Source organism: Heloderma suspectum, chromosome 5 (genome assembly GCF_057233095.1).
Source record: "Heloderma suspectum isolate Gila_16-S chromosome 5, 16-S_ref, whole genome shotgun sequence".
NCBI classification, from domain to species: domain Eukaryota; kingdom Metazoa; phylum Chordata; class Lepidosauria; order Squamata; family Helodermatidae; genus Heloderma; species Heloderma suspectum.
Window position 1 is genome coordinate 162,953,856 of NC_139462.1, and position 24,737 is coordinate 162,978,592.

Genomic DNA, 24,737 nt, shown 5'->3' on the forward strand with positions numbered 1-24,737 from the left:
ACTGTTTACTTGATCCTACCCCTGGTGGTTATATGAGATGGCAAGATTGAACATCGACATCTTGGGAATCAGCCAACTAAAATGGACAAGCATGGGCGAATTTAATTCAGGTGACCATCATATCTACAACTGTGGGCAAGAATCCCTTAGAGGAAATGGAGTAGCACTCATAGTCAACAAAAGGGTGGGAAAAGCAGTACTGGGGTACAATCTCAAAAATGATAGAATGATCTCAGTACAAATCCAAGGCAAACCATTCAACATCACAGTAATTCAAGTCTATGCCCCAACCACTGAGGCCGAAGAAGCTGAGGTTGATCGGTTCTATGAAGACCTACAACACCTTCTAAAACTAACAGCAAAAAAAGATGTCCTCTTCATCATAGGGGATTGGAATGCTAAAGTAGGAAGTCAAGACATAACCGGGATAACAGGCAAGCATGGCCTTGGTGTACAAAATGAAGGAGGACAAAGGCTAATAGAGTTTTGCCAAGAGAACACGCTGATCATAGCAAACACTCTTTTCCAACAGCACAAGAGGCGACTCTACACATGGACGTCACCAGATGGTCAATATCGAAATCAGATCGATTATGTCCTTTGCAGCCAAAGATGGAGAAGCTCCATACAGTCAGTAAAAACAAGACCTGGAGCTGACTGTGGCTCAGATCATGAGCTTCTTGTTGCAAAATTTCGTCTTAAATTGAAGAACGCAGGGAAAACCACTAAACCATTCAGGTATGACCTAAATCATATACATCCCTGATGAATATACAGTGGAGGTGGGGAAAAGATTTAAGGGATTAGACCTGATAGAGTGCCTGAGGAACTATGGACGGAGGTCCGTAACATTGTTCAGGAGGCAGCAACTCAATCCATCCCAAAGAAAAAGGAATGCAAGAAAGCCAAGTGGCTGTCTGATGAGGCTTTACAAGTAGCTCACGAAAGAAGGGAAGCGAAAAGCAAGGGAGAAAGGGGAAGATATATCCAACTGAATGCAGAGTTCCAGAGAACAGCAAGGAAAAACAAGAAGGCCTTCTTAAAGAACAATGCAAAGAAATCGAGGAAAACAACAGAATGGGAAAGACTAGAGATCTCTTCAAGAAATTCGGAGATCTCAAGGGAACGTTTTTTGCAAAGACGGGCATGATAAAGGACAAAGAAGGCAGGGACCTAACAGAAGCAGATGAGATGAAGAAGAGGTGGAAAGAATACACAGAAGAACTATACAGGAAAGACCTTAATGTCCCTGATAGCCATGATAGTGTGGTCACTGAACTTGAGCCGGACATCCTCGAGAGTGAAGTCAAGTGGGCCTTAGGAAGTATTCCTAACAACAAAGCTAGCGGAGATGATAGTATTCCAGCTGAGCTATTTAAAATCCTAAAAGATGATGCTGTTAAAGTGCTGCACTCAATATGCCAACAAATGTGGAACACTCAACAATGGCCACAAGACTGGAAAAGGTCAGTTTACATTCCAATTCCAAAGAAGGGCAACGCCAAAGAGTGTTCAAACTACCGCACAATTGCGCTCATTTCACATGCCAGCAAGGTTGTGCTCAAAATCCTACAAGCAAGGCTTCAGCAGTATATGAACCGAGAACTACCGGAAGTACAAGCTGGGTTTCGAAGAGGCAGAGGAACTAGAGATCAAATCGCCAACATTCGCTGGATCATGGAGAAAGCAAGAGAATTCCAGAAAAACATCTATTTCTGCTTCATTGACTACGCTAAAGCCTTTGATTGTGTGGATCACAACAAACTCTGGCAAATTCTTAAAGTGATGGGAGTACCAGACCACCTTACCTGTCTCCTGAGAAACCTGTACGAGGGTCAAGAAGCAACAGTAAGAACCAGACATGGAACAACTGATTGGTTCAAAATTGGGAAAGGAGAACAACAAGGCTGCATATTGTTGCCCTGCTTATTTAACTTATATGCAGAGTACATCATGAGAAATGCCGGGTTGGATGAATCACAGGTCGGAATTAAGATTGCTGGGAGAATTATCAACAACCTCAGATACGCAGATGATACCAGCCTAATGGCAGAAAGCGAAGAGGATCTAAAGAGCCTCTTGTTGAGGGTGAAAGTGGAGAGTGCAAAAGCTGGTTTGAAACTCAACATTAAAAAAACTAAGATCATGGCATCTGGCCCCATCACTTCCTGGCATATAGAAGGGGAAGAAATGGAAGCAGTGACAGATTTTATTTTCTTGGGCTCCAAGATCACCGCAGACGGTGACTGTAGCCATGAAATTAAAAGACGCTTTCTTCTTGGGAAGAAAGCTATGGCAAACCTAGACAGCATAGTAAGAAGCAGAGACATCACTTTGCCGACAAAGGTCCGTCTAATCAAAGCTATGGTTTTCCCTGTAGTAATGTATGGCTGTGAGAGCTGGACTATAAGAAAGGCTGAGCACCGAAGAACTGATGCTTTCTAACTGTGGTGCTGGAGAAGACTCTTCCGAGTCCCCTGGACTGCAAGGAGGTCAAATCAGTCAGTCCTAAAGGCAATCAACCCTGAGTGCTCATTGGAAGGACAGATCCTGAAGCTGAAGCTCAAATATTTTGGCCACCTAATGCGAAGAGAAAACTCTCTGGAAAAGACCCTGATGCTGGGAAAGACTGAAGGCAAAAGGAGAAGGGGACGGCAGAGGATGAGATGGTTAGATAGCATCACCAATGCAATGAATATGGACTTGAGCACGCTCCGGGAGAGAGCGCAGGACAGGAAGACCTGGCGTGCTATGGTCCATGGGGTCACGAAGAGTCGGACACAACTAAACGACTGAACAACAACAACAACAACAACCCCTGGTGGTTACCACCGTATAAAGAAGGTTTTTTTCTTCTTCTCTTCCTCATGATGGGAAGATTAGTCATGTATCCCTTCAAGTGGAAATATGGCCACCATGACCCTGTAATCCGATTAGGGAATGGTCACTACTATTCTCATTGTGAGTTTTTAAAAGACATCAGGACAAGAAGCAGAATAGGCACAAAGATGGCCTGACAAGCTGACTACGGCAGAGGCTTGATTCAGTCATCATGATCAATCCAGCCTAAACTATGGAAATTCAAAGAGCCTCCAGTTGATAAAATGGCTAGTTACCTTTAGGGATGGGTGAGGATTTTTTTTAGTTTGCATTTTACTGTGAATTTACCTAATTTCTCACTTTCGAACCACTATGCGAACTGAAATCAGTCATCCTTCAAAATTCGCACTTCTCCAAATTTTGTGGTGGAGTTCGCCAATCAAAAAAATCCATAGGAAAAAAATGCATATATTGGGGAAATAGTATTAAAATGCAATATATTACAAAATTGCTTGAAAAAATTAGGCAAAGATGCATACAATAATGTATGTATTAGGAGACATGCACAAAAATACTTACAAATTTTTATGTGAACTTTTGAAGAAAATGTTCTCAAAATTCAAACCAAACCAGACTTAAGACTGGATAAATTCTCAAGGTTCAGCTGAGTGCAACTGATTGGAAAAATGAGAAACTGAGAGCAACCAAATTAGATATATTTGCTCATCCTTAGTTACCATATGGGGTGGGTAGGGGGAATGACCACAGTAATTTCCCAGGGAGTTTATCTTGTACTCTTGAAATGTTGGGAAGTTTTCACAAGTCACTTTTACCTGTGCTACTATAAGCGCACACCTGCATTTGAGTCACATCTGGGTTTTTTTGTACTGCCGGTGCCAAGCTGGGTCTTTACTTCACGGGACAACATTTGCTTCCTTTAGCTCTCAGGATGCAACCGGATATGGTGTCAATGTGTGTGTGTGTGTATCTGTGTGTGTGCGTGTGTGTATATATATATATATATATATATATATATATATATATGTATACATATTTCAGTTGTTCCATTATAGGTATTTTTCTTTCTCTGTTGTAGCTTACTGATTAGTGGTAAATCTCTTGATTTTTAAAAAAAACAAAATTAGGAGCAACAATAAACCTGTAGTGGTTGTTGAACTGTGGAAAGATGAAACGTGGTGTCTGTATATTTGCCTTGTGTCCTGAAGGTGGCAGCAATCTCCTTTACACAACCCATTTGTCAGGTGACTTGCAGTGCAACTATAGTACCAGCAGTTCCCTTACACTGAATATGAAGCCAAACCTTTCTGTGAGGACAAATTTTCAGGAAAACAAAGCGGGCTGCCGTGTCAAGAGGGCAGAAGGGAGCCTCAGGTGGTCTCAGTCCATCAGGGCGAGCAAGTTATTTATCTCACATAATTTTGATGACAAGTAAACTGACTCATCTGGGTGGCCTTGGCACCATTGCCTGGTATGTAATGCATGTCTTGCACCTTGGGAGATTATGGGAGAGCAGTGTGCAGACTAAGCAGAGCTGAGGAAAGATTATACTAGGACGATGGTTATTATATATGATTTCCCTAATGTGACACTGTGAATGGCACCTGCCTTGTGAAGCAGTCAGCTCCCTGAATTAGAAGTGGGAAAGAAAGGGTGGGTGGGGAGTTTATGAGAGAATAAGCTTTTCAGGGGAACAGAAAATAAACAGAACAGATCCACTGTTGACTTGAGAAACATGTCTCTCAGCAACATCCCTCAAGAAAAGCTACATACAGGGCAGAGAAAGAAAATAGCTTTAAAGCAGGGATGGGGAAGGTGTCACTCTCCAGATGTTACTGAACTGCAACTCCCATTGTCCCACTGATTATGCTGGCTAGGGATGATGGAAATTGCGTTCCAGCAACATCTGAAGGGCCACACGTCCCCCACCCTGCTTTATAGAGAGCTGAAGGGTCACCGAAGCATTGCTGGCTGTGGTGTGTGCAATCATTTCTTTTGTCTCAGTGTCATCTCCGGTCGAAAAGTTTGTGCAGGTTTTGAAACACTTTGGAACACTGCAAAGGTTATGACCAGGGGCTGGGATCCAAGGAGCAGCTGTGCAAATAGAACATTTAAAATTTGAGTTAATTCTTCTGGACCGTTCAGCTTTTGGCACTGTATTGAGACCAGGTTTATGATCTGGCATGGCTGCCTGTGGACTAGAAAGTGAACTAAAGACTACCACTGCTTAAGTGTTTTCTGCCACTAGCAATCCCTGTCATAACAAGAAAAGAGTGTATTGAGGCTGCTTTGTCAGTCACACAGAATGAGAAAAACAGGCAGAACTTATTGCCCTAATCCAGCAATTCATGGTGTGTATGAGAGAGAGAAAGAGGGGGTGGGGAGGTGCTCTGATGTGACAATGGAGCTCTGCTTACAGCAGGGAAGTTGCTAGGCACAGAACCATAAGACATATCCTGGTATAAAGTTTGCATATGCTAATTTATATCTGCATATTCAAATTTAGAAACAATTACTACAATTTATTTAAATGTCACAGAAAGCAAGCCAGACAATTTCCTATCCAAATTGCACTAAATAAAATAAATTCTTAAATTAATTTGCACTCCGCCACTGGATCATCCCTAATCAGCTGTTCTTCTTCAGTTACAGTTGATTTGCAATGGCTGCAGACCGGTGTAAAAAGGCATTAAAAGGAGTGGCTGACAGGATTTTCATAAGCCCTTTCACAGACCCACACTCACAAACCCAAAAAGGGGAACTTGTGCACCAGAATGGAGTTACAAAAACTTGACAGAGCACTAATTCAGAAGTAATCTAAGGGCAAATCACTGGGTTACCAACGATTAATTTCCCAGTTCTCACCCAGATCCTATTCCAAAATTTGATAAATTCTCTTTAGCTCCCCCCCACTCATTTATCATAATTACCTCCATAAATTAAATTCAAATTTAAAAAGTTCTATTCATGTATTATGAAACTGAGTAGGCTAAACAATGCTTTCTGGATCAGGCAGTACTTGCATTGATCAAACTTGAATGTGTGAATTTTTGTTGTATGAAGTTGATGGGCAAGCTCACAGTTCTTTGTCAGAACATGCAAATTATTATATTATTCCACCTTCAGGCTTCATGGATGGCCATGTGTATGCTCCAGATACATCTCCTATGGTGTTCATTGAGTAACAGTTTGAGGTGGTTCTGAAACAGCATTCTGCATCCACAAGATGGCACGAGTATGCACATTCGAAAATGTTTTGACTTAAATCCATGCAACTTGCTTGTAGAACCTCCGATGAATGGAGAGGCTGATTGAATTCATGGATTGTTTTGTTCATGTGGTTATCTACAAGCAAGTCACACAGATGCCCCAATCTGATAAAACTTTTATATGTACATCCACAGAAATCATTCCAGGGGTTTCTGGAATGGTGATCAAGTTCTACCAGTGGTAAACATTTTTACAGCAAAGAAAACATTAAGATCCGAGGCCTCAGTAGGCAACTTTGGGGTCACATGAGATCTTCTCAGCTGGTCTTCTATCTAGTGGAAGAGATACATGGGCAATTTGCTGGAAATGACCATTTGTCTGGCTTGAAAGAGCAACATCCTGAAGAGGTAGCAGGTGTGTTTTGTACTGTTCTAGTAAGTGCTCTTTCAATTGTCACCCACCAGGCATGGATTTTTTAAAATTGTTCTGGCATTTCATTTCGGACACTCTGTATAATTCCATGTTCTGCTCGCAGGGAAGCTTATGTATTTTCATATAGCCAAGGGGAAACTCCTTCAAACCCTATTCACCAGCCAGATCTAAATCTTGCCCCTTTCTCTAATGCTATTCTGTACAGCTGCCCTTCCTGCTCCTATTGAAATTACAGTGGGGCTGCCATGATTTCTTGCAAGACTTGCACTAACATGGAGGTCATATGGAAATAGCCTGGGACATTTGAAGCAGCAGATGCATGCGACAGGGGGCACCTCCAGGGAAGGCAGTTCAGCGAGGAGGATGCCCCACCTTACCATGTAGTTGGACAGATTTAAGATAAGCCTTCCCCAACCTGGTACCCTCCAGATGTTTTGGACATCAACTCCTATCAGCCCCAGCCAGCATAGTCAATGGGCAGAAATGTTGGGAGTTGTAGTCCAAAACATCTGGAGAGTGCCAGATTGTATAAGGCTGATCCAACATATAACACATCTCAGCAAGTCAAATAATAACAATAATAGTAATAATTCAACTTACAGCATGAGGATATGGGTACACTGATGGCCAACACGATCCATGCTATATCCACTTTGCTGAGACAAATGGTTGCCCTGTGTTGGGGCTTGTCCCCCTCTGTGACATGAGAAATGTTCCCTGGCATGCCAGGCTTCCGGGTTCCAGCAGGTACCAGTCTGTTTAGGAAATTTTCGGTTGCGGTTGAAGTGGAACTCGGCAGCCAGGTGGAGGGCTCTGTGGAAAGCGCATTGCTTGGCGAGTTGGTATTATACTCAGAGAGATGCAGTACGATGGATGTCCCGCGAGTAGGGCTTCCTGTCGTATGTAAGGAAGAACCATTGGCATCCGTACTAGTTTGACCAGAGTGACCAAATGTTGCTGCCGCTGCTGCTGTTGCAGTCCCGGAGCTGGCAAAAATAGGTCCCTGGTTTGTACTCTGGCTTGAGGTTACCCAAGAGTGAGTTTTGCTTAGGATATCCCATATGCCATACTGCAAGGGTTTAAAAGGCACTGTCACCATTTCCGGAGCAGTTGCTGGGCCAGTTGCTGGGGTGCTGAGATCGGTTTCCTGCGTAGCCAGTTCTATTGAACTCTCCTCTTCTGCTTTGTTAAGGCCTTCCAAGGTATCACTGTGGAAAGATGCAACTGAGTCTGTCGTGAGTACTGGCAGAATGCTGCTGCTCCGGCTGCTGTAGGCTGTAGGTCGAAGCAGAACTGGATGAAGTGAAGACCAGTTCCTGGTGGTAGCAGGAGAATGCAGTTCTGTCTTTAGATAAGGCTCCGTCGATTCTGTGGAATTGCCTTGGACAATCTGGAATAGTTTCCCTTTGGGGCGAGTCTTTCCAGAAAACAAAGCACTCTGGTTGTATAAGTGATATGGTCCTTTGTTGCCAACAGGATGGCTGCTGGTTGGTTTCTTCTGGCCAACTGAAAGAGCTGATGGCTCCACTGTACTGGTGGAATGAAAGTTTGCAAAAGTTGTTGTGGACAAAGGTTTGGCTGTGTGACGGCCTTGGTGTCCAGGAGTTGTCCCCATAGCTGAGATATTGATATTGTCTGTCAGGAGGCCCCTGGATGAAGCCAAGCTGGGAGACAATACCTGAACAGCAAACACTAGTTCTTCTGTCAGTGCCAAGATCAATAGAACACCTGTAAGGTCAGAGTGAAAGAGAGATCGGAGTGAAAGGCTAGTGAAATATGAACATTTTCATAAGATCATACCATGGCGGGTCTGGAACAGAGGTAGGGTTGCCACTTACAGGGTGCCAAATAAAGAGGACAAGACAAGATACATATGTGGATCAAATTTGTATATGATAATACTTACATAGAGACTGACATTTAGAAAAAATTGCTGTAATTTAAATGGAAATACAATACATTTCACCATAGTGGAGAAGATTGTGACCAGGTGACCTGTGTGCCTGCTCAGTCTGCTGTCCAGGTGTTATGTGTTGATGGGCAAATTCATGGATCCTGCTCTCCTTCTTAGGGATCTTTATCTTTAAACCAGACTTGGACCAGATAGCCCTTGCAATACCAGACTCATTCAAATAGAGGAGTGTCCTCTGTAATGTAGGGCAAATGGCCACCCTAGGCAATACAAGCGAGCTTCCTCCATTGAGCCAGGATGATTTCTACACAAGGTTGTGTGCATTCCACGTGCCTATGGGAAAACACAAATTCTGGTGCAGAATATGGCACCTTGAGAATCTCAGCTTTGATTTAAAAATTCAGTAGGTTTTTGTTTAAACATACACCTTTCATGGTTGTGGAGAAGCTCATGAAAGTATAGGCCATGCATGGTGGATGGTGATGCAACTTATTATCTACCCTGGTTTTCTATGCCCTTTCTTATCTTTATTCCTTGGCTAAGGAACTTTATTGGTGTTGGAGTGTATGAGGGCATGGAGGTAGACTGATTGCACGCTATTATAGCACACTTTTACTCCAAGCAGAGCAGGCCAATGTACCTGGGGATACCCCATTTTATCCTCCCATCCACCCTGTGGGGAAGGTTAGGTTGTGTGTGTGTGTGTGTGTGTGTGTGTATGTGCATGTGCCTGGCTCAAGCTCACCCAGTGAGCTTCATGTAAGCAGGGATTTGAACCCAGGATTCCCTGGGACAAGTGTAACAGTCAAACCACTTCAGTACCTTTGTTCACCATAGTGGTTGTGCAGAATACACACAGCCTTGCATATACAAAAGGATTAATTTCCATTATTCAGATCAGGAATGGCCAACTGATGGCCTGCAGGCTAGATCCATACCTGTAGCAATTTTACCTGACTCCTGGCAGCTTGAACCCATACTTACACTCATAGGGCAACAACAACAACAACAATGTCTGCAAATTGTAAGAAAAGGAATGTATTCCACACTTTATAGTTTTGGATTTGGTAATTGAAATCCTGGCTATGCTTGAGCACATGCTCTCTCTAACTGAAACACTCCTAAAAAAACCAAAAACTACCTTAAACACTAAGAAAAGTGCTACAGCTTAAGATTTCATGGATTGCAGTCCACTCCATCAGAAACCTGAAATGTTATCCTGAGTTACAGGTAGAGATACACATGGGTGGTGCTGGGGATTGTAAACAGTGAGGTTTACAGACGGAAGCAACATGCAGAAAGTACAGACACTGCCAATCACATTCTTGGCAGTGGCCATTCACAAAGCATTTGTTGCTGATGTCACAACTTGGTGTTGTGTCAGCCAATTCACACATGCAGAGTGCTATCCTATGGAATGTACTCTTGATAGATGGAGGGCTCTGACCCCAGAGCCTGCCATATATCCAACACCCTGCTGGAAAGAGCCAGAGAGGGCAGGAGGAGGAGCAGAGGCATTTACAGCCTCCTGTTCCTCTGATTTAATTATTTTCAGCTACACAGGCCTCTGAACCCATCTAGCTGAGTTACCTCTTGGGGAATGGAGAGGCTCATGGATCCAGCACGTCCACGTCTCCCCTTCCCCTTTCCCCGTCCTGCCCCCTTTTCTTCTTCCCTGCCCCCTTTCTGTGGCAGCTATTGCAACCTTGCAAGAGGAGCCACCAAAGAGCTTTCCGCTGCGAGGGGTAGATGGGTGGGAAATCCCCACTTGGATTTTTTCTCCTGAGGTCATAGCTATGCCTATGGTCTTTGGGTGGTGGGGGAATCCACAATAGCCTATGGCCCCTGGGATGCCCTCCCAGGGACCAAAGGATTGATCTGCGCAAGTGATAAAAAAAAATAAAAAATCTAACACTTTATTCGTATTCAAGCCACAGGAGATAGAATTGAACCTCTTGATGAATTGTAACTTTGTACACTCTCATTCAAATCTCCCTTTGGAGTCTAACAGCTTGGAAGGTGGTCAATTTGTTATGTAGCAAAATACATTTCTGGACCACAGACAACAGTCTGTCAAATAACACAGCTGCCAGGAACACAGAAGTCAGCTATGGCTATCCTTGCTCCATCCAGATTATAGCATATCACAGATGGAGAGCAGAAGCCAGAGGTAAATGCAGGACAAGGCATACCTTTAGTTAAAGCACATCCAGATGGCTCAAGTAAATGAACTGTGTCATGTGTGACAGTGGAAAGCAAAAAGCGAACGAACCAGACGGTCAAGCTGGAGGGAAAAATTCCTTCACAGCAAGGCAATCGGTTATCATCTGAGCATGAAGGCAAAATGTATCTGCTGAACCTCCTCCAACTGCAAGTTTCCTAAGCTCCGTAGCACGAGTCCACACCTACCAAAATGGCATCTCCATTCACCATCATCACTGAACGTCAAGAGGAAGAAAAAGTACCTCCAAAATCCTAAGACATAAACTTTCCTTCTGGATTCCAGCAAGCCAAAACTTTGCAGTCTCTGTTGGGGAAGGCTGCTCTAGAGAGCTTCTGTGGAGCTATTTGGCATTTTTTGTCAAGGTCCTTTTAGGACACATTTCTCTTCAGATCATTGGTTTAACACAATGCAGCAGGTCCCCCACTGTTATGAGGGCTAACAGTGGCAGCTGTCCAACCCTATCTCACAGAAGCTTTAAACTGGTTCTCCAGAGAACGTTCATATCGCTACTACATTATTCAAAGAGAAGGCTTGGTACGCATGACGATACAGGGAAATGAAAAACAAAAGTTGAGAATCAAACCACATCATTTGAATACTTCTATCAAGACATGTTTTTACCCTTACATTCTAGTTATCACAATTTTCAGATAACGGAACCGTAATAGTGAGAGAGAAAGAGGGATAAAGAAGGGATGTAGCAGCTTCTAAGGAGTTGAGTTCTGCTTCTTAAGGTGCTTCCAGATGAGGCTTTTATGGCACTCTTACCCTGCCTAGGGGATCTAGACAACATTGTCTTTGACTCATAACCCTCCTGTGTTTTGCCACCATTTCTTCTGTTTTTTTTCCTTACTGCAGAAAATCTATTAAAGAAAAAAATGATGGAATTGCTGCACAGTGCCTTCCATCTGGAAGCACCTTTCTCAGACAGAAAATGTCTATAAAATGTCTATTTCACATTAAATGTATTTACTTAGAAATAGAATAAAACCATTTCTATCAGACTGACATCCACTCTGATAGAATATCAGAGTGGATGTCAATCCAATATTGCAGCCTTCATTAAAATTCTGAATCCCATCCAGCCAACAGGTTGGCGATTGAACACTCCTGCAGACCTCTGCCAGCTAAGGGCCACAAAGTGGGGGGGATCCCATTTCCGTGGCCCTGCCACACAACTCAAAGTGTCAGAAATGTTTCATTGGCCAGAAACCTTGTATGAAAGCTCCCCGTTATTTGCTTGGTGTTGGAGTTGTTGCTTCTCCAGGCTTCGCTTCATCAAAGAAGAGTTCACTGCCACAGAATGGCCCTTAAGATGATCTCAGTTTGCACTGCTTAGTGCAGCCTTGCCCAATCTGGTACCCTCCAGATGCTTTGGACTTCAACACCCATCACCCCCAGCCAGCATGGCCAATGGTCAGGAAAGCTGAGAGTTGTAGTCTAAAACATCTGGAGGCCACCATGTTGGAGAAGGCTGGCTTAGAACAATTGTTGGTGAAAACACAAGCCATCACATTTCTTCAAGTAAGCTCAAAACCCCCAGTTTCTTCGTGCCCAAACAAGTCATGATGATAACAGGAATGTTTCTTGTTCATGCGTCTTCCCTTTTCATTGTGTGTGTGCGCGCGTAATTTTAAGATCAACAACTTCAGTGAGGGGAGCTAAAACTTTCCCCACATTACCTATCTGAGGTCACCTGAGCTCCCCCCCCCAGCCCAGTCCAATACCACAGCCGTGCTGACAGGAAAAAAAAGTATCTGGGGTGCTGGCCCCCTAGCAGGTAAGGCAGGGAATGGGGACAGTTCAACCCTTCTCATCTGTCTTCCCCTTTCATATTAAAATTAGACTGCACACTGTTTTATACATTTTTTTATACCTAAAAAAATATGGCTGCTGCCATGATGTTTACTTTGGCCCTCAAGGCTGGTTGCTTTAGAAGGCTGGTGCCGGCCATGTACAGCACTAATGAAAAGCCCTTACTGGTGTAGTAAGTCTGCCCAGCCAGTAGTTGACAAGTTTTCTTAACCCATGTGTCAGACCACATGCATGGAGTGTTGCATGCTGATGTTTTGTGGTCCCAGGCAGCAGCTGCATTGGCAGGCAGACACCGAACCCATGTGGGTTAGTGCACAAGGTAAGAAATGCTTAACCACGACATGGGCAGCATGGAGCTTCTACAAGGGTGGGCAAGTTGTAGGCTAAACCATCTGGAGGGCCACAACTCCCATCAGCTCTAGCCAGCATAGACAATGGTGAGGGGTGCTGGGAGTTGTAGGCCAAAACATGTAAGCCCACCACTATCTTACATGATAAGGCTTTTTTTTTTGGTGAATGCTGGAAGTGGGCAGAATCGCATCTGAATTTGATCTTAGTGTTACACAAGAGTTGATATATGGAGCCACCCAACCATTCAGTTCATCTCATCACGTTGGCTGGCCATGCAGAGATTTTTAGGTAGGACATCAAAGTGCCTGATCCAAATCTCAGTCAAAGCAAAAGGGGTGCTTCCCACCCATTTTGGTAGGCTTTGTACCAAGTTCTAATCATACAGGCCTCGGTGGGAAAATGTGCTGTTTATGTAGGCATTTTTCATGGTGAATAATCATGCACAAAGAGATCAGTCCAGCATTCCAAAGCCAAGAATCCCCTCCTCCCTGCCTCTCTGTGACTCTCTGAGATCAGACATGATGGCAAGATCAATCCAGCCTTCCTTGATCAGCCAGGCTTGAAAAACATTGCTAGTCATGGAAGTCAGAAGCAGATTCTTGTACTCAGACCTACTCGCTTGAACCATTCTCTTCAATTAGTTGCCTTGGGCTAATGTCTGGAGCCCCATCAAATGAAAAAAGCACATGTAAGTAGAGGGGTAGAGCATGTGCAAACATCATGGCTCCTCTAACGTTTCTAGTGTGTGTGTGGGGGGGGGGCGGGGAAGGGGTAGAAATGATACACTTGCAGCATCTGTTCAAGGTAATCTTCATAATGTGATCTTCATAAGTATCCGGAAAGTACTGAGTGCAATATTATGTAACCTCTTTTAATTTAAATGATGCTTGCAAGAGATCAGAATGAGATGGTCTTTTGCCCTTGGGAGCAACCCCATTATTGTTTAATGGTAATCTTGGGGCCCATTCATATTCTTGTTTCTGAGGGGGTAAAGTGAGCATGTGGAAGCTTGACCACCAGGCGTTCATGCCAGGAGCCATTTGTCTGAAATGGACCACAGGTAAATATCAACTTACCCAACAAAATCTTCCAAAATTAGTGTAGGGAGTGGTTGCTGATGTGGTACTTCTGGAGATTTTTGTGTAGGGGTGCTATTTTAGACCAGCCTTCCACAACTTGGTGCCCTTTGGATGTTTTGGACTACAGCTTCCATCAACCCCAGCCAGCATGGCCAATGGTAATGGATGCTGGGAGTTGTAGTCCAACGCATCTGGAGATCACCAGCTGGGGATGGCTGTTTGAGACAAACACATGACACTGAGTCTTGTGGCATCTTAAAGACTAATACATTTTTTATTTATTTACAATATTTATATACCTCCCTACATCAAAAGATTTCGGACTGGTGACAACAAAGATAAAAGAATAAAACACCATGTTAAAACAATTAAAACATTTTAAAAGAAATGGCATAAGCTTTCATGGACTCCAGCACAGTTCTATTTATTTATTTATTCATTACATTTATACCCCACGTTTCCTCCATTGTGGAACTCAAGGTGGCTACATGTGGTTTCCAGGTGTGGTCTCCCCTCCAAGCACTGACCAGACCAGGCCTGATTAGCTTCAGCAAGGTGGCTGCCTCACGTGCCTTCAGACTATGACCTGAGATCTTCACCAGATGCATGAAGTGTTGTCCTAAGTTCCAAGTGTACAACACAGGATAGCACTTCAGGCATCTGATGAAGTGAGCTCTAGTTCGCAAGAGCTTGTGCCATAATAAATGTGTTCGTCTTGATGGTGCCACAAGACTCTCCGTTGTTTTTGCTGCAACAGACTAACATGGCAACCTCTCTGGAAACCTGAAAATGAGGTGAATCCCTTGTATATCTCAACTTCTCAGAAATAACCCTATGAATAAGCCATCATTTAATGGAAAAAGTATGTGGTAACACCAATTCTTAAAATATGGACCATGTCTACTGTGAGCATTTCTGCCCTCCCCTCCCCTCTTTTGGGTGACTATTTTATTTCCACACAACAGGTAAAACATAAAGATGGATTTTGGCAGTAAGCGACATACAGTGACATTTCTACAGAGGATTAAATAAATGATTTTCTGATGAATGCATCACCAGTAGAATAGTCTGATTTCTTTGCATGCTGTTTGTCCTCACAATACCCTGTGCCAGGGTTAGGGCACTTCATTCAAAAACTTGTTCTTACATAGAAAAATATGGGTGTACTTCTCATTCAGTTTGTGGGACTGAGGGTGGGGTGTATCCAACTAATATTTCATGGGTTTCAGTTTAACAATCCAGCCTACATTATTCCAAGGCCACAATCCTGAGGGTAAACCTGACAGATGTCTGAGTAAACATACATAGAATTGGACTAGTTTAAGATAAAACCCACCTCATAAGGAAGACACAAGAAAGCAGTTTACTCTATATCAAGCACAAAATCTTTCTTCTTCAGAAGTCTTAAAAATATCTATTTCCAAGATCTATGCAGATTAAAAAGAAGAAGAAACGCAACTGGAGGTAATCAGCTCAGCATGGCAACATTACGCACTTGGCAAAGCAACCCTGTGTCCAGCAGCAATTCAACAATTTTAAACCTTTATAGGAGCCATCAGCCCTGTTGCTAGGAAGGTTCATTTCAGCTCGAGGTTTCAGCCGCATCAGTTCATAAATTAAGAAATTCAGATCAATCTCAGATTGTCAAGAGAAGCGACAGGAACAATGGACAGCATAAACAGAACATTAACGCGAAGAGACAGTTTCCCATTCATTCTTAGGGCGCGCTGGAAGAAAGCAAGAACAGATGCTTTCGAAATGCCTATTGATGGAAATCCGTTTGGACATCTGAAGAGCTGACCCTTCTGGAAATGACCATGGAAAATGTAATGGCCCTGCAATTAATGAAAGGAGGAGGGGGGCAAAAAGGGGAAGGAAGGGACGAAGGAAGGAGTGGGGGGCTGAGATCAAGAGTCTGCCCTGACTGATCCAGGTAAAAAAATTACTCACCTGAAAATATCATTTGGACTTGTCAGCAGACATTCTCCCCTGCTCACATCATGTAGCTGACTGGGAGGCTTTATAGCGTATAGCAGCTGGACAAGACGGCGCTTGCTAACCGCGCTGGCTGAGCGACTCGCACGGAACAGAGTTTGCTGGCTAATGCTGGGCTCTCTTTGGAGGAGAGACGCCAGGCGCCGAGTACGCAGGCGTGGCTTGCAGGAACGTGCGGCTCAGCGCCTGCTCCTTTGTGCAATATAGTTGTGCAAAGGCAACGGAGGCTTATTAGTTTCCGAGCCTTTCTGCTCCCCGGCGGAGCTGCTTTGTATTCCAGCTTGAGGGTTGTTTGGGTTTTTTCCTCCCACCCACGCAACACGCACTTGGGCTGGGGCAGCGTCATCCTCACATGCTGCAGCAGAGGCTCTGGCTGCCCCCGTTTGCTGGAAGGGAAGCATCAGCCGCACAGTGGCGCGTCCTTCTGGGGTTGCCTAATTTCCTATTTTTAAGGCAGGTTGCTCATGCTCCGGCAATGCAACTTGGCCACACGCAGCTGGGCTTTCCAAACGGAGAGCTTGTTTCTGTACCTGCCTTCTAGCTAGTGGAAGGTTTTTCAGAAGGCAAAACAAAACAGTGTGCAGTGCACCTTGTTCTCTGGGGGGGCTCCTGCTCCCTGCTGCCATTCCTCAGCACAGCACACGACATGTTCTTCTCAGTGGAGAATGCCCCAACCCAATGCTTTGAGGACTGCACATGGAATCAAACTGTCTCCTAGAGGCTGCTGTTCTCACAGGTGGTGTAGTCCTTAAACTTTGAATTAGGACAGGGGAGACCCAGGTTCAAGTCCTCACTCAGCTCAAGCCATGAAGCTCGCTGGCTGATCTGGGGCCAGTTGCTAACTTTCAGCCTAACCTACCTCACGGGATTGTTGCATGAGTAAAATGGGGAGAATCGTGTAAGCCAGAGGTGGGGGACCTGTGGCCTTGCAGAAGTTGTTGGACTGTAACTCCCGTCAGCCCGAGCCAGCATGGCCGATGGTCAGAGGTGATAGGAGTTGGAGTACGCTGTCTTGAGCTCCTTGGAAGAGAAGCAGGATTTAAGGAACTACTCTGATATTTAAAAATATGTAACAATCTGATTAATACAAGTGGTCCCCTCTTCCTTCCTTCCTTCCTTTCTCCCCTTCTATTTTTTTCTTCTGTGAAAAGAGGGCAGAACAAAGGTGTACCCAAGAAAGTGTATGAAAGGGTAATGAGCTTGGAGCAAGAGGTAAGATTTCTATAGGTACTTCTTATCCACTGGAAGCACTGCCTGTTTTGTATACATTTGAAAATTTCAATTTATTGATCTAGCAAGTTTGGGTAATTAGAAGCGGGATAAAAAGTTGTATTGATTTTATGTGTTTCATTGTTGTACGCCACCTTGGGAAGGCTTCTGCCCTGAGTGGCAGCCAAAAATATTTTAAATAAAAAAAGGAACTTTAATTGCATAGAGTTGCATTGAAAATTTACTATGGCTTGTATGCAGTGTTAGTCTAACTTAAGTCCCATTCAGTTCAATGGATCTACTCTAAGTAGGACTAACATTGGATGCAGCCCAAGGAATTGAGGATAATGGAAGAAAGTTCAGATGATGGTAGTTTTGCAGTGCAATCTTGTGTGTTCCAATTCAGTCAGAAGTCAGAAGTAAATCCCACTGAGTTCAGCGGGGCTTTCTCCCAGATAAATGTGTATATAGGATTGCAGCCTTACCCACTTACTTGGGAATAAGCCCCATTGAACTCCATCACAAAGTACTACTATGTCTGAGTAGACATGTACAGGGTTGTGCCACTTAAAGGTCACAATCCAACACAGAGTTGCTTAAGCCCACTGATTTCTGTAGGTTTCAATCTGCAATGAATCCGGGCCAGCATCTACTGCAGGCAGTCCACTTCAGTGGCAACCACGTATTATGCTTTCCCTCTCATTTTATTAAAATTGGAGCAACAGTATACACACCCCTCCCTCCAGATTGGAGGATGGTGATGGGAGGGCAATGGAGACAAGGGCTGGTGGCTTACCAGAACGACACATGTCAAATGTGGCATAAGAAACAAGGTGTGAAATTTCCTCCAGACACAGTTCTGGCTGGAGTGAGAGCCTCAGTCATTTCTCATTAGCCTTAATGACATAAGAACTTGCCCCTCCTCCTACCTCATTAGAAAATTAAGTCATCTTGATGTGACGGGGATAAGAAAAAGAGGATAGTGTCTCTTTGTCGATAGGTTTCAAGAGTGGAGGACTCAAACTTCCATGTCCTGATTGGTTCTGCTCTGAGGTCGGTACTTAGCAGAGATAGGTCCGTTGATAAGCGACTTCCCTTTTGTTAGAAACAAGGTACAGAAGCTGAACAATGGAGAATGTTCATTACAGCAATGGAGAATAGCTCAAGCAGCCTTCCACTCAGACATGTGTGAGCAGTGTGCAACCCCCCCCCCCAAATCAGAGCCACACCCAGTGGGACTAAACTACACCACTCAAGTACCAGACTGGACTGTTCCATTACAGGTTCTTTTATTCAGTATACCTGTGAAAGCTTGAGGCCTACAGATGCAAGGAAAAGAAAAAGGTCAGACTTAGGGGCCTGGGTTTTTCTGTTGGGAGGGGGTATCCATGAGAGGAGTTGTTTCATTTCACCAGTTAAGTTCCAGTTTCATTTCACCAGTTAAGTTTCATTTCTTCAGGTTTGAAGCAGTACTTTTGGTTTTGAGGGAGGACGGTATATAAAGAGAGCAAGAGAGCCAGTAAGAGCAGAGTTAGGGAGACCAGAGCCTGAAGAGGGAGCAAGAAGAAGCATCCTGGAGAAGTCGTAAGTACAGCTAGGGTAAAGGAACATGCGTTTTACCACTTTTATTTTCTCTTAATGCCTTTTGTATAACCCAGCTCTATTGTGTGAGTCCCTTTCATTATGACTTGCTTGCTTTAATTTACCAGTAAACTATTGTGGTTAAACCCCATGTCTAGAGTGTCAAATCACCCCACATCTACAGCCTAAACCCCACATTATTGGAAAGGGGAAGTTAAAAGAAGGAAAGTGGGACTCTTAAGGAGGCAAGAGATCCTTAAGGAGTTGCTCAGGGGGTCCACGTCATAAGGGGAATCCTGACAATACCACACAGTGAAATAAAATGTGGAAAACAGTGGCTTGAGGTCAGAGGGCCTTGTCTATAGAAAATTTTCACCCATGTATTGTAATTATGATGTATACTGGGCATAACTCATAAATGTGCAACACATTAGGAAATAGCAGAAGCTGTGAGTCAGGTTGTCTCCCACTCAAATCTTGCCTCCACTAGGTGGCCTTAGGGAAGTCACTGTCTTTCAGCCTTAGGTCTCTTTCCACTGCATTATGGGGACCTTGCATTATAGGGAGAATGATACTTGCTTACCTAACAGTGCTATGGTTGTTGTTGGAATGGCTGAGTAATACATATGATGTGCTTTGAACATTCCTAAAGAGCTCTGTTAATGCTAAGTATTATTATAAAAAGTAAAGGGGTTCGCCATAAGCAAAATTCCAACCTCCATATGAGCGTAATACCTTTATTAGGTCAAACAAAGATCACCAAAAACCATGTGCAAACTTTCAAGATGTTACCTCTTGCCTGATAAAGAGATCTGGAGATCTCAAAAGTTGCATTTTATTTGTGATCTTTTGGTTGTCCTAATAAAGGTATTACACTTATATGAATTTTGAAGCATTATTATGAGGCTGTAAAAATACTATAATTTAGACAAAGCCAGTAATCATTGCAAAGCTGAAATTCAGGAGTAAATGGACACAGAGCAGCATACGTGCACATGTGTGAATCATTCCTAAATCTTCTTTGTTGTTTCTAGTTGCCCTTTCTAGTTTTCAGCTCCATATCCCATTCTCTTTTCCAGCTATTACTTGGCAGCATTTTGGTTGGCAGGATGCTGTTGCCAAGGGAGATAGAATAGATGTGCAGCTGTTTTTTTCTTTTCTTTCACCAGCACTTAAGACTTGCTGTTGCTATTTACCTGACTGTGTGACCTTTGGCAGCCAAGAGTTTCAGTGTTAATGTTCTAAGGCACTTTGGGGGAATTGTGACAATGGCGTAAATGGCTTTGACAGATACAGTAATAGCAGGATGAGGATGGAGAAGAGAAGCCTTAACTGGGGGCTTCGTTGCAGAATCCTTACCATTTTTGAAAGTGAAATCTGTCTGTTTACACATATCTGAAATGTGTAAATGCCAAGAAAAGGAGAAGAAAAATAGGGCAAACAGATGTACTAAAGCACAATATCTTGGATCCTAACTTTCTTTCCATGAAATTAACGAAGTTCACAGAATAGGGCATTTTCCCTTCTTCTTCCTGTCTCCAGCCACAAAAGTGGTTCCTGGAGCTTGGGGGACCCTTGAGAATTGTGTGGGATATGATGTGTGTGTGTGTGTGGGGGGGGTGCAGATGGATGGGGAGCTTGTGGAAATCCCCTCCTCCTCGTCCTCCTCATACTTGAATGAAGGAGCAACTTAGAATCCAATCCTAGGGTTAAGACCTTGAAACTACAATTTATAAGCTGCCATTTGTGGTTGTCCTGTGGCTTTGAGTTACACATATCTACAAAAGACTACTGAAGTGTCCAGTATCTTGTGGAACCAGAGAAACATTGGGACTGGTTAACTGCAAAGTTGCAAGCAAGAATTCAGTATTCCAATTTAGACGCAGAAAGACTGTTCGTTACATTGATTTGTATTGGGCAATTGCTTTATGTTTTTGTATAGCTATGATTCTTACTAAATACGTTTAGTTTAGTTTAGTTTATATCTTTGCTATAAATGCACATGAGGGAACCAGCCTCTTGGCAACAGGTATTGCCCCCCTTCCCCCACCTATATGTAGTCATTATTTCTATATTAGACACCTCCTGCCCCCGCCTGGTACAGCGACACATATGGGGCCTTCTATAGTCATTCAGATATATGCACATAGGCCAAAGGCAGCGCACGGTCCCATCTTTACATTTATTATACACATTTTGAAAAGCTAAAAAGTGTGACTGACATTTTAAAGCTGTTATTAAATCTCCCTCAGTCATAGTTTGTCAGTCTACTACAGACTATGACTACACCAAAAGTATGTATATTTCTCTATTTCTTACATGTGTGGAATGCCTTTTTGCTGCCAAACACCTTGTCAGTAAAAACTAAGTGAGTACTCAGATATTTTATACTGGTGAAAGGTTGCCCTTAACCAATTCATTTCCTTTTAAAAAATTATCCCCAGAGCGAGCAGGGGGTTGTGTGTTGTCAATAGGATGGCCATGTGGCCTACTTTACAGAGCACAGTCCTCTGACGGTGTCTTCTCTTTGCAGAACTGCCCAGTCCAAGTCTGGTTTAAAATGAAGAACCTCACGAAGGCAGAGCAGAGGCCTTGAAGGTGCCCATCAAGACTTAGTGTCCAGACAGCAGACTGCACAGGCGTGCAGGTCACCTATGGTGAGATGTGTTACACTTCCGTTAAAATTATATTCATTATTTCTGAATGTGAGTCTATAAGTATCAATTAGAATATGCACATGTGACCTCTTTTGTCCTCTTTTTCAGTCATGCACAACTGACCACCTTTGTTTTAGATCAGAGTTTCTCACATTATACCGGGAATGCAGAGTGTTGGGGTGGCTGCGGGAGGAAGACCTGCAAACAAGGGTAAGCAAAGAGGCACAGAAAGTGAGCAGGAGGTGGGGACAGCAGAGTGGGAAAATGGAGTAGGACAGGCAAAGACGGTCAATTGCAAGGTCATGTGAAAAAGGGGGAATCAAGAGAATTTCATAGGCGGTGCTAAAGGGCGGTGAAGGGGGTAAGCGCTCCTCCAGACAATCAGCACACCTTCCCCTTACATTGCTGAACCTCTGCAGTTACTTGTAGGAAAGGCACTTTTCACATATAAACTATAACTGAATTGGAAACTGGAAATGAGCGGTCCTAATCATGCTACTTGAAAGTTAGCTCTGTCAAACTCAACAAAGCTTCAGAGCTTCTTTCCACAAGGCATTTATTGTGTGATTGTCCTTCCTTCCTTACACTTGCTTACGGGTTCTTGAGATGACATCATGACCCTCTGATTTCGCTTCTGTTTTTTAACAGCATCTTCCCGGATGTTTTTTGAGCGGGGAAAATGGAATATTTGTGAAAGTGAAAGAAAATTATTTTCCTACTTCTATAATTGCATTATTTCGCTATAGCACAGCGCCACCTAGGTGTTATATAGTGGAAAAGCAGGAAAGGCATACCTTTTGGTTTATAGTGCTAGTAGCCCTCTGTCTGGAAATACCCATTGCCACTTTCTGACCTTTTTGCTAATGTAGCAGAGGCTGCTGTTTTTAATTCTTGACCTCTTAAAGTCACTCCTTAAAGGCTACAGAAATGACTGGAGTTGCAGAACTGCTGAATGAGCCTCCTCAGGCTCTCCCTGGGCTTCGGTGTGTGTGTGTGTGTATGTGTGTGTGTTCGTGTTCAGACCTTTCAAAGACATTAACCTAATAGGAGAGAGGTTGACTGCAGCAGCATTCAGAGAGGAGAGAAGTCACAAAAGCAAGATGCTGTAGCTGCATTTGAAAAGGGACCAGATAATTTGGCATCTGATCACACGCATCAGCACAAGTGTTGCTAATAAAGGGCTGATCACATCTTATTCTTCTGAATGTTGCAGGATTACAACGGGGATTGTAGGTTATTTTTCTCCCTCCACAATAAAGAGGATAGCACAACTGGTACGGCACAGATAGATTTTTGCCTTCCTCTGAAGTCAGATACTGAACTAGAATAACGGATTGTCTGAGCTGATGCAGTAAATTGTGTGCTTTTACACTGAGCAACCTCACAGAGAACACCGGACGCAGCTTCTGCTAATGGGGGCGAAAGCTCTTCGCATTTTAATATAGAACTTTTATGATCCATTACTTGATTAATTAGATTTGGTAGTGGAGGTGAGGGCTGAGAATACTGAAACAGCATCTGAAGTATCAGCTCTGGTGATTCCACGTGGCGGATAAACTAGAAATCCTTGATTCAATATGCAACAGAGATCTAATGCAATAAAGGATGTGATTTATTTGACAATGTATTCTGTTTGACTGGTGGTTTATGTTTCCAGTGAGAAATGAATTTTTTTTTTGTAATTTGCTTTAAACTGTTCGTCACTAATATGGTATAACGGTATATCTCATTTAGACTCTAGAGTACCTTTTGCAAATATTAGTCACTGGGTCTGTGCTAAGGTCATGATTAGGGTGGCCATGTGTCTTACTTTACAGAGCACAGTTCTCTATTTGAAGGGCTGTCCAGTCCAAGCCTGGTTTAAAGATTACTAAAACCCTAAGAAGGGAGAGCAGCCAGGGGCCCTGAACTTGCCCATCAACACTTAGCGCCTGGAGAGCAGACTGAGCATGCACACAGCTCACCTTGTTACAGTCTTCTTCACCGCTGTGCTGAAATGTATCATATTTTTATTTAAATTATAATAAATTCCAAATTTGCTTCTACATATACGTTATCATATGCAAAATGTATGCAAATCTGTCTCCTTTTTTGTCTTTATTTGCTGATTCATAAGTGGCCATCCTAGGCATAATCCAGCTGAACATAAGCACTTTAAAATGAATTCTCATAGATTTCAGTATGCCATATAAAAACATGCCTAACTCACCAGCACTGAAATCTGTGGGGTTTAAAAGTGCTTAACTTTGGCTGGATCAGGACTCTGGTTGTTGTTTTTTTTAGATGCTCTATATTTTATTTAAACATTTTTTCATATTATACTTTGCTGCTCTTTCGGGAAGGTGGATCCACTCACTATACCCCAAAGAAATGCTGTATGACGTTAAGGGCTCCTTCACACGGAGCTTTTATCCTGCAGTTGAGATTGCTCCTTCATGGAAGTTTGCGGGCTCTTTACATGACGCCGTGACCCTCCTGGGCTAAATGCCCTTTGTTCCATTTTTAAATAGATCACAGATAATGAGCTATGAAATTACCCCATTGTGTTCCGCTTCAGTTTCCTCTGTGCAAGGAGTTAAAGCGGCAAGAAGAGGGGTGAGATCAATGAAAGATAATGGAAGACTCAGATATGGGGAGGAGGGGGGAAGGGGATGAGGGAAAGGAAATGCTTGTAAAGGGAGTAAGTTGTAATCCTGCATTTAAAACGGAAGCGGAAAGCCCCATTTTAAATGCAGGATTTTAGGCTGGTGTAGAGATGCTCTAAGAAATGGACCTAGCTTACAATGGGAATATGGAGTATGGCAATCTTCAAATAACTGCTCACTGAAATTAAAAACATATGCCAAAAAACAAAACAAAACAAACTTATACGGTAGTATCTTATTGTGCCTGTGTGCTCACAGGACCCAACAGGGCTTTGGTGCTTCTAAACATAACCCAAAATGAGTGGAAACACTCAATTCTGGAACAGGGCAAGTCAGCAGAGCTCACAGAAAGGAGCTCCACTGACCTGTCCCGATCTCGAAATGAGTGTTTCTGATAGTTTCCAGGGTTATTTTTAGAAGCACAAAAGCCCCATTGTGCATGTAGTGGGTCCCATGAACACAAGGGAGCCAGCACAGGTGGAGTGCTCCATTGGATACTGCCCATAATGAATAAATAAAACTCTCCTTCCAGCATTGAAATGTATAATTCTTCTCCTTATATTTAATATGCACCTGTTTCTAGCATACCGGGTGAAGTAGCTCTAGAAATACCTCCGTACAAACATAGAACTGCCGATTCTAGATGCAAAAAAAAAAAAAAAAAAGTGCTTCTGTTTCTGTTCTTAATTCAGTTTCTGGACCAAACCTTTCTTTCAAATTCTTTTGAGGTCATGCACTTCATCAGTAGCTCTTTTCAGACATTTGGAAACCATGTACAGCAAATGCATG

At 43.3% G+C, this 24,737-nt stretch overlaps 1 protein-coding gene and 1 long non-coding RNA gene across 3 annotated transcripts in view; one reads left to right on the forward strand and one right to left on the reverse strand.

Annotated features, from left to right (window-relative positions):
* The window catches only part of TMEM108 (transmembrane protein 108), a 29,102-nt gene extending 12,900 nt beyond the window's left edge, over positions 1 to 16,202 (reverse strand). Inside the window, exons 1-2 of the mRNA XM_084856061.1 lie at positions 15,922 to 16,202; positions 7,081 to 8,246 (exon numbers count right to left, since the gene is read on the reverse strand). Of these exons, the coding sequence (XP_084712187.1) occupies positions 7,081 to 8,246; positions 15,922 to 16,202 (1,447 nt within the window). The remainder of the gene's footprint in view (positions 1 to 7,080; positions 8,247 to 15,921) is intronic.
* LOC146344756 (uncharacterized) overlaps positions 1 to 22,928 on the forward strand; it is a 74,346-nt gene extending 51,418 nt beyond the window's left edge. The window contains exons 1-4 of one of the 2 annotated variants that reach the window (XR_014792302.1): positions 18,525 to 18,649; positions 21,180 to 21,303; positions 21,412 to 21,513; positions 22,517 to 22,928. This is a non-coding gene — a long non-coding RNA (uncharacterized LOC146344756). Of the gene's footprint in view, positions 1 to 18,524; positions 18,650 to 21,179; positions 21,304 to 21,411; positions 21,514 to 22,516 lie in introns of those variants that run through there. The other variant, XR_014792301.1, reaches the window with a different exon arrangement.
* Positions 22,929 to 24,737: the final 1,809 nt, after the last annotated feature.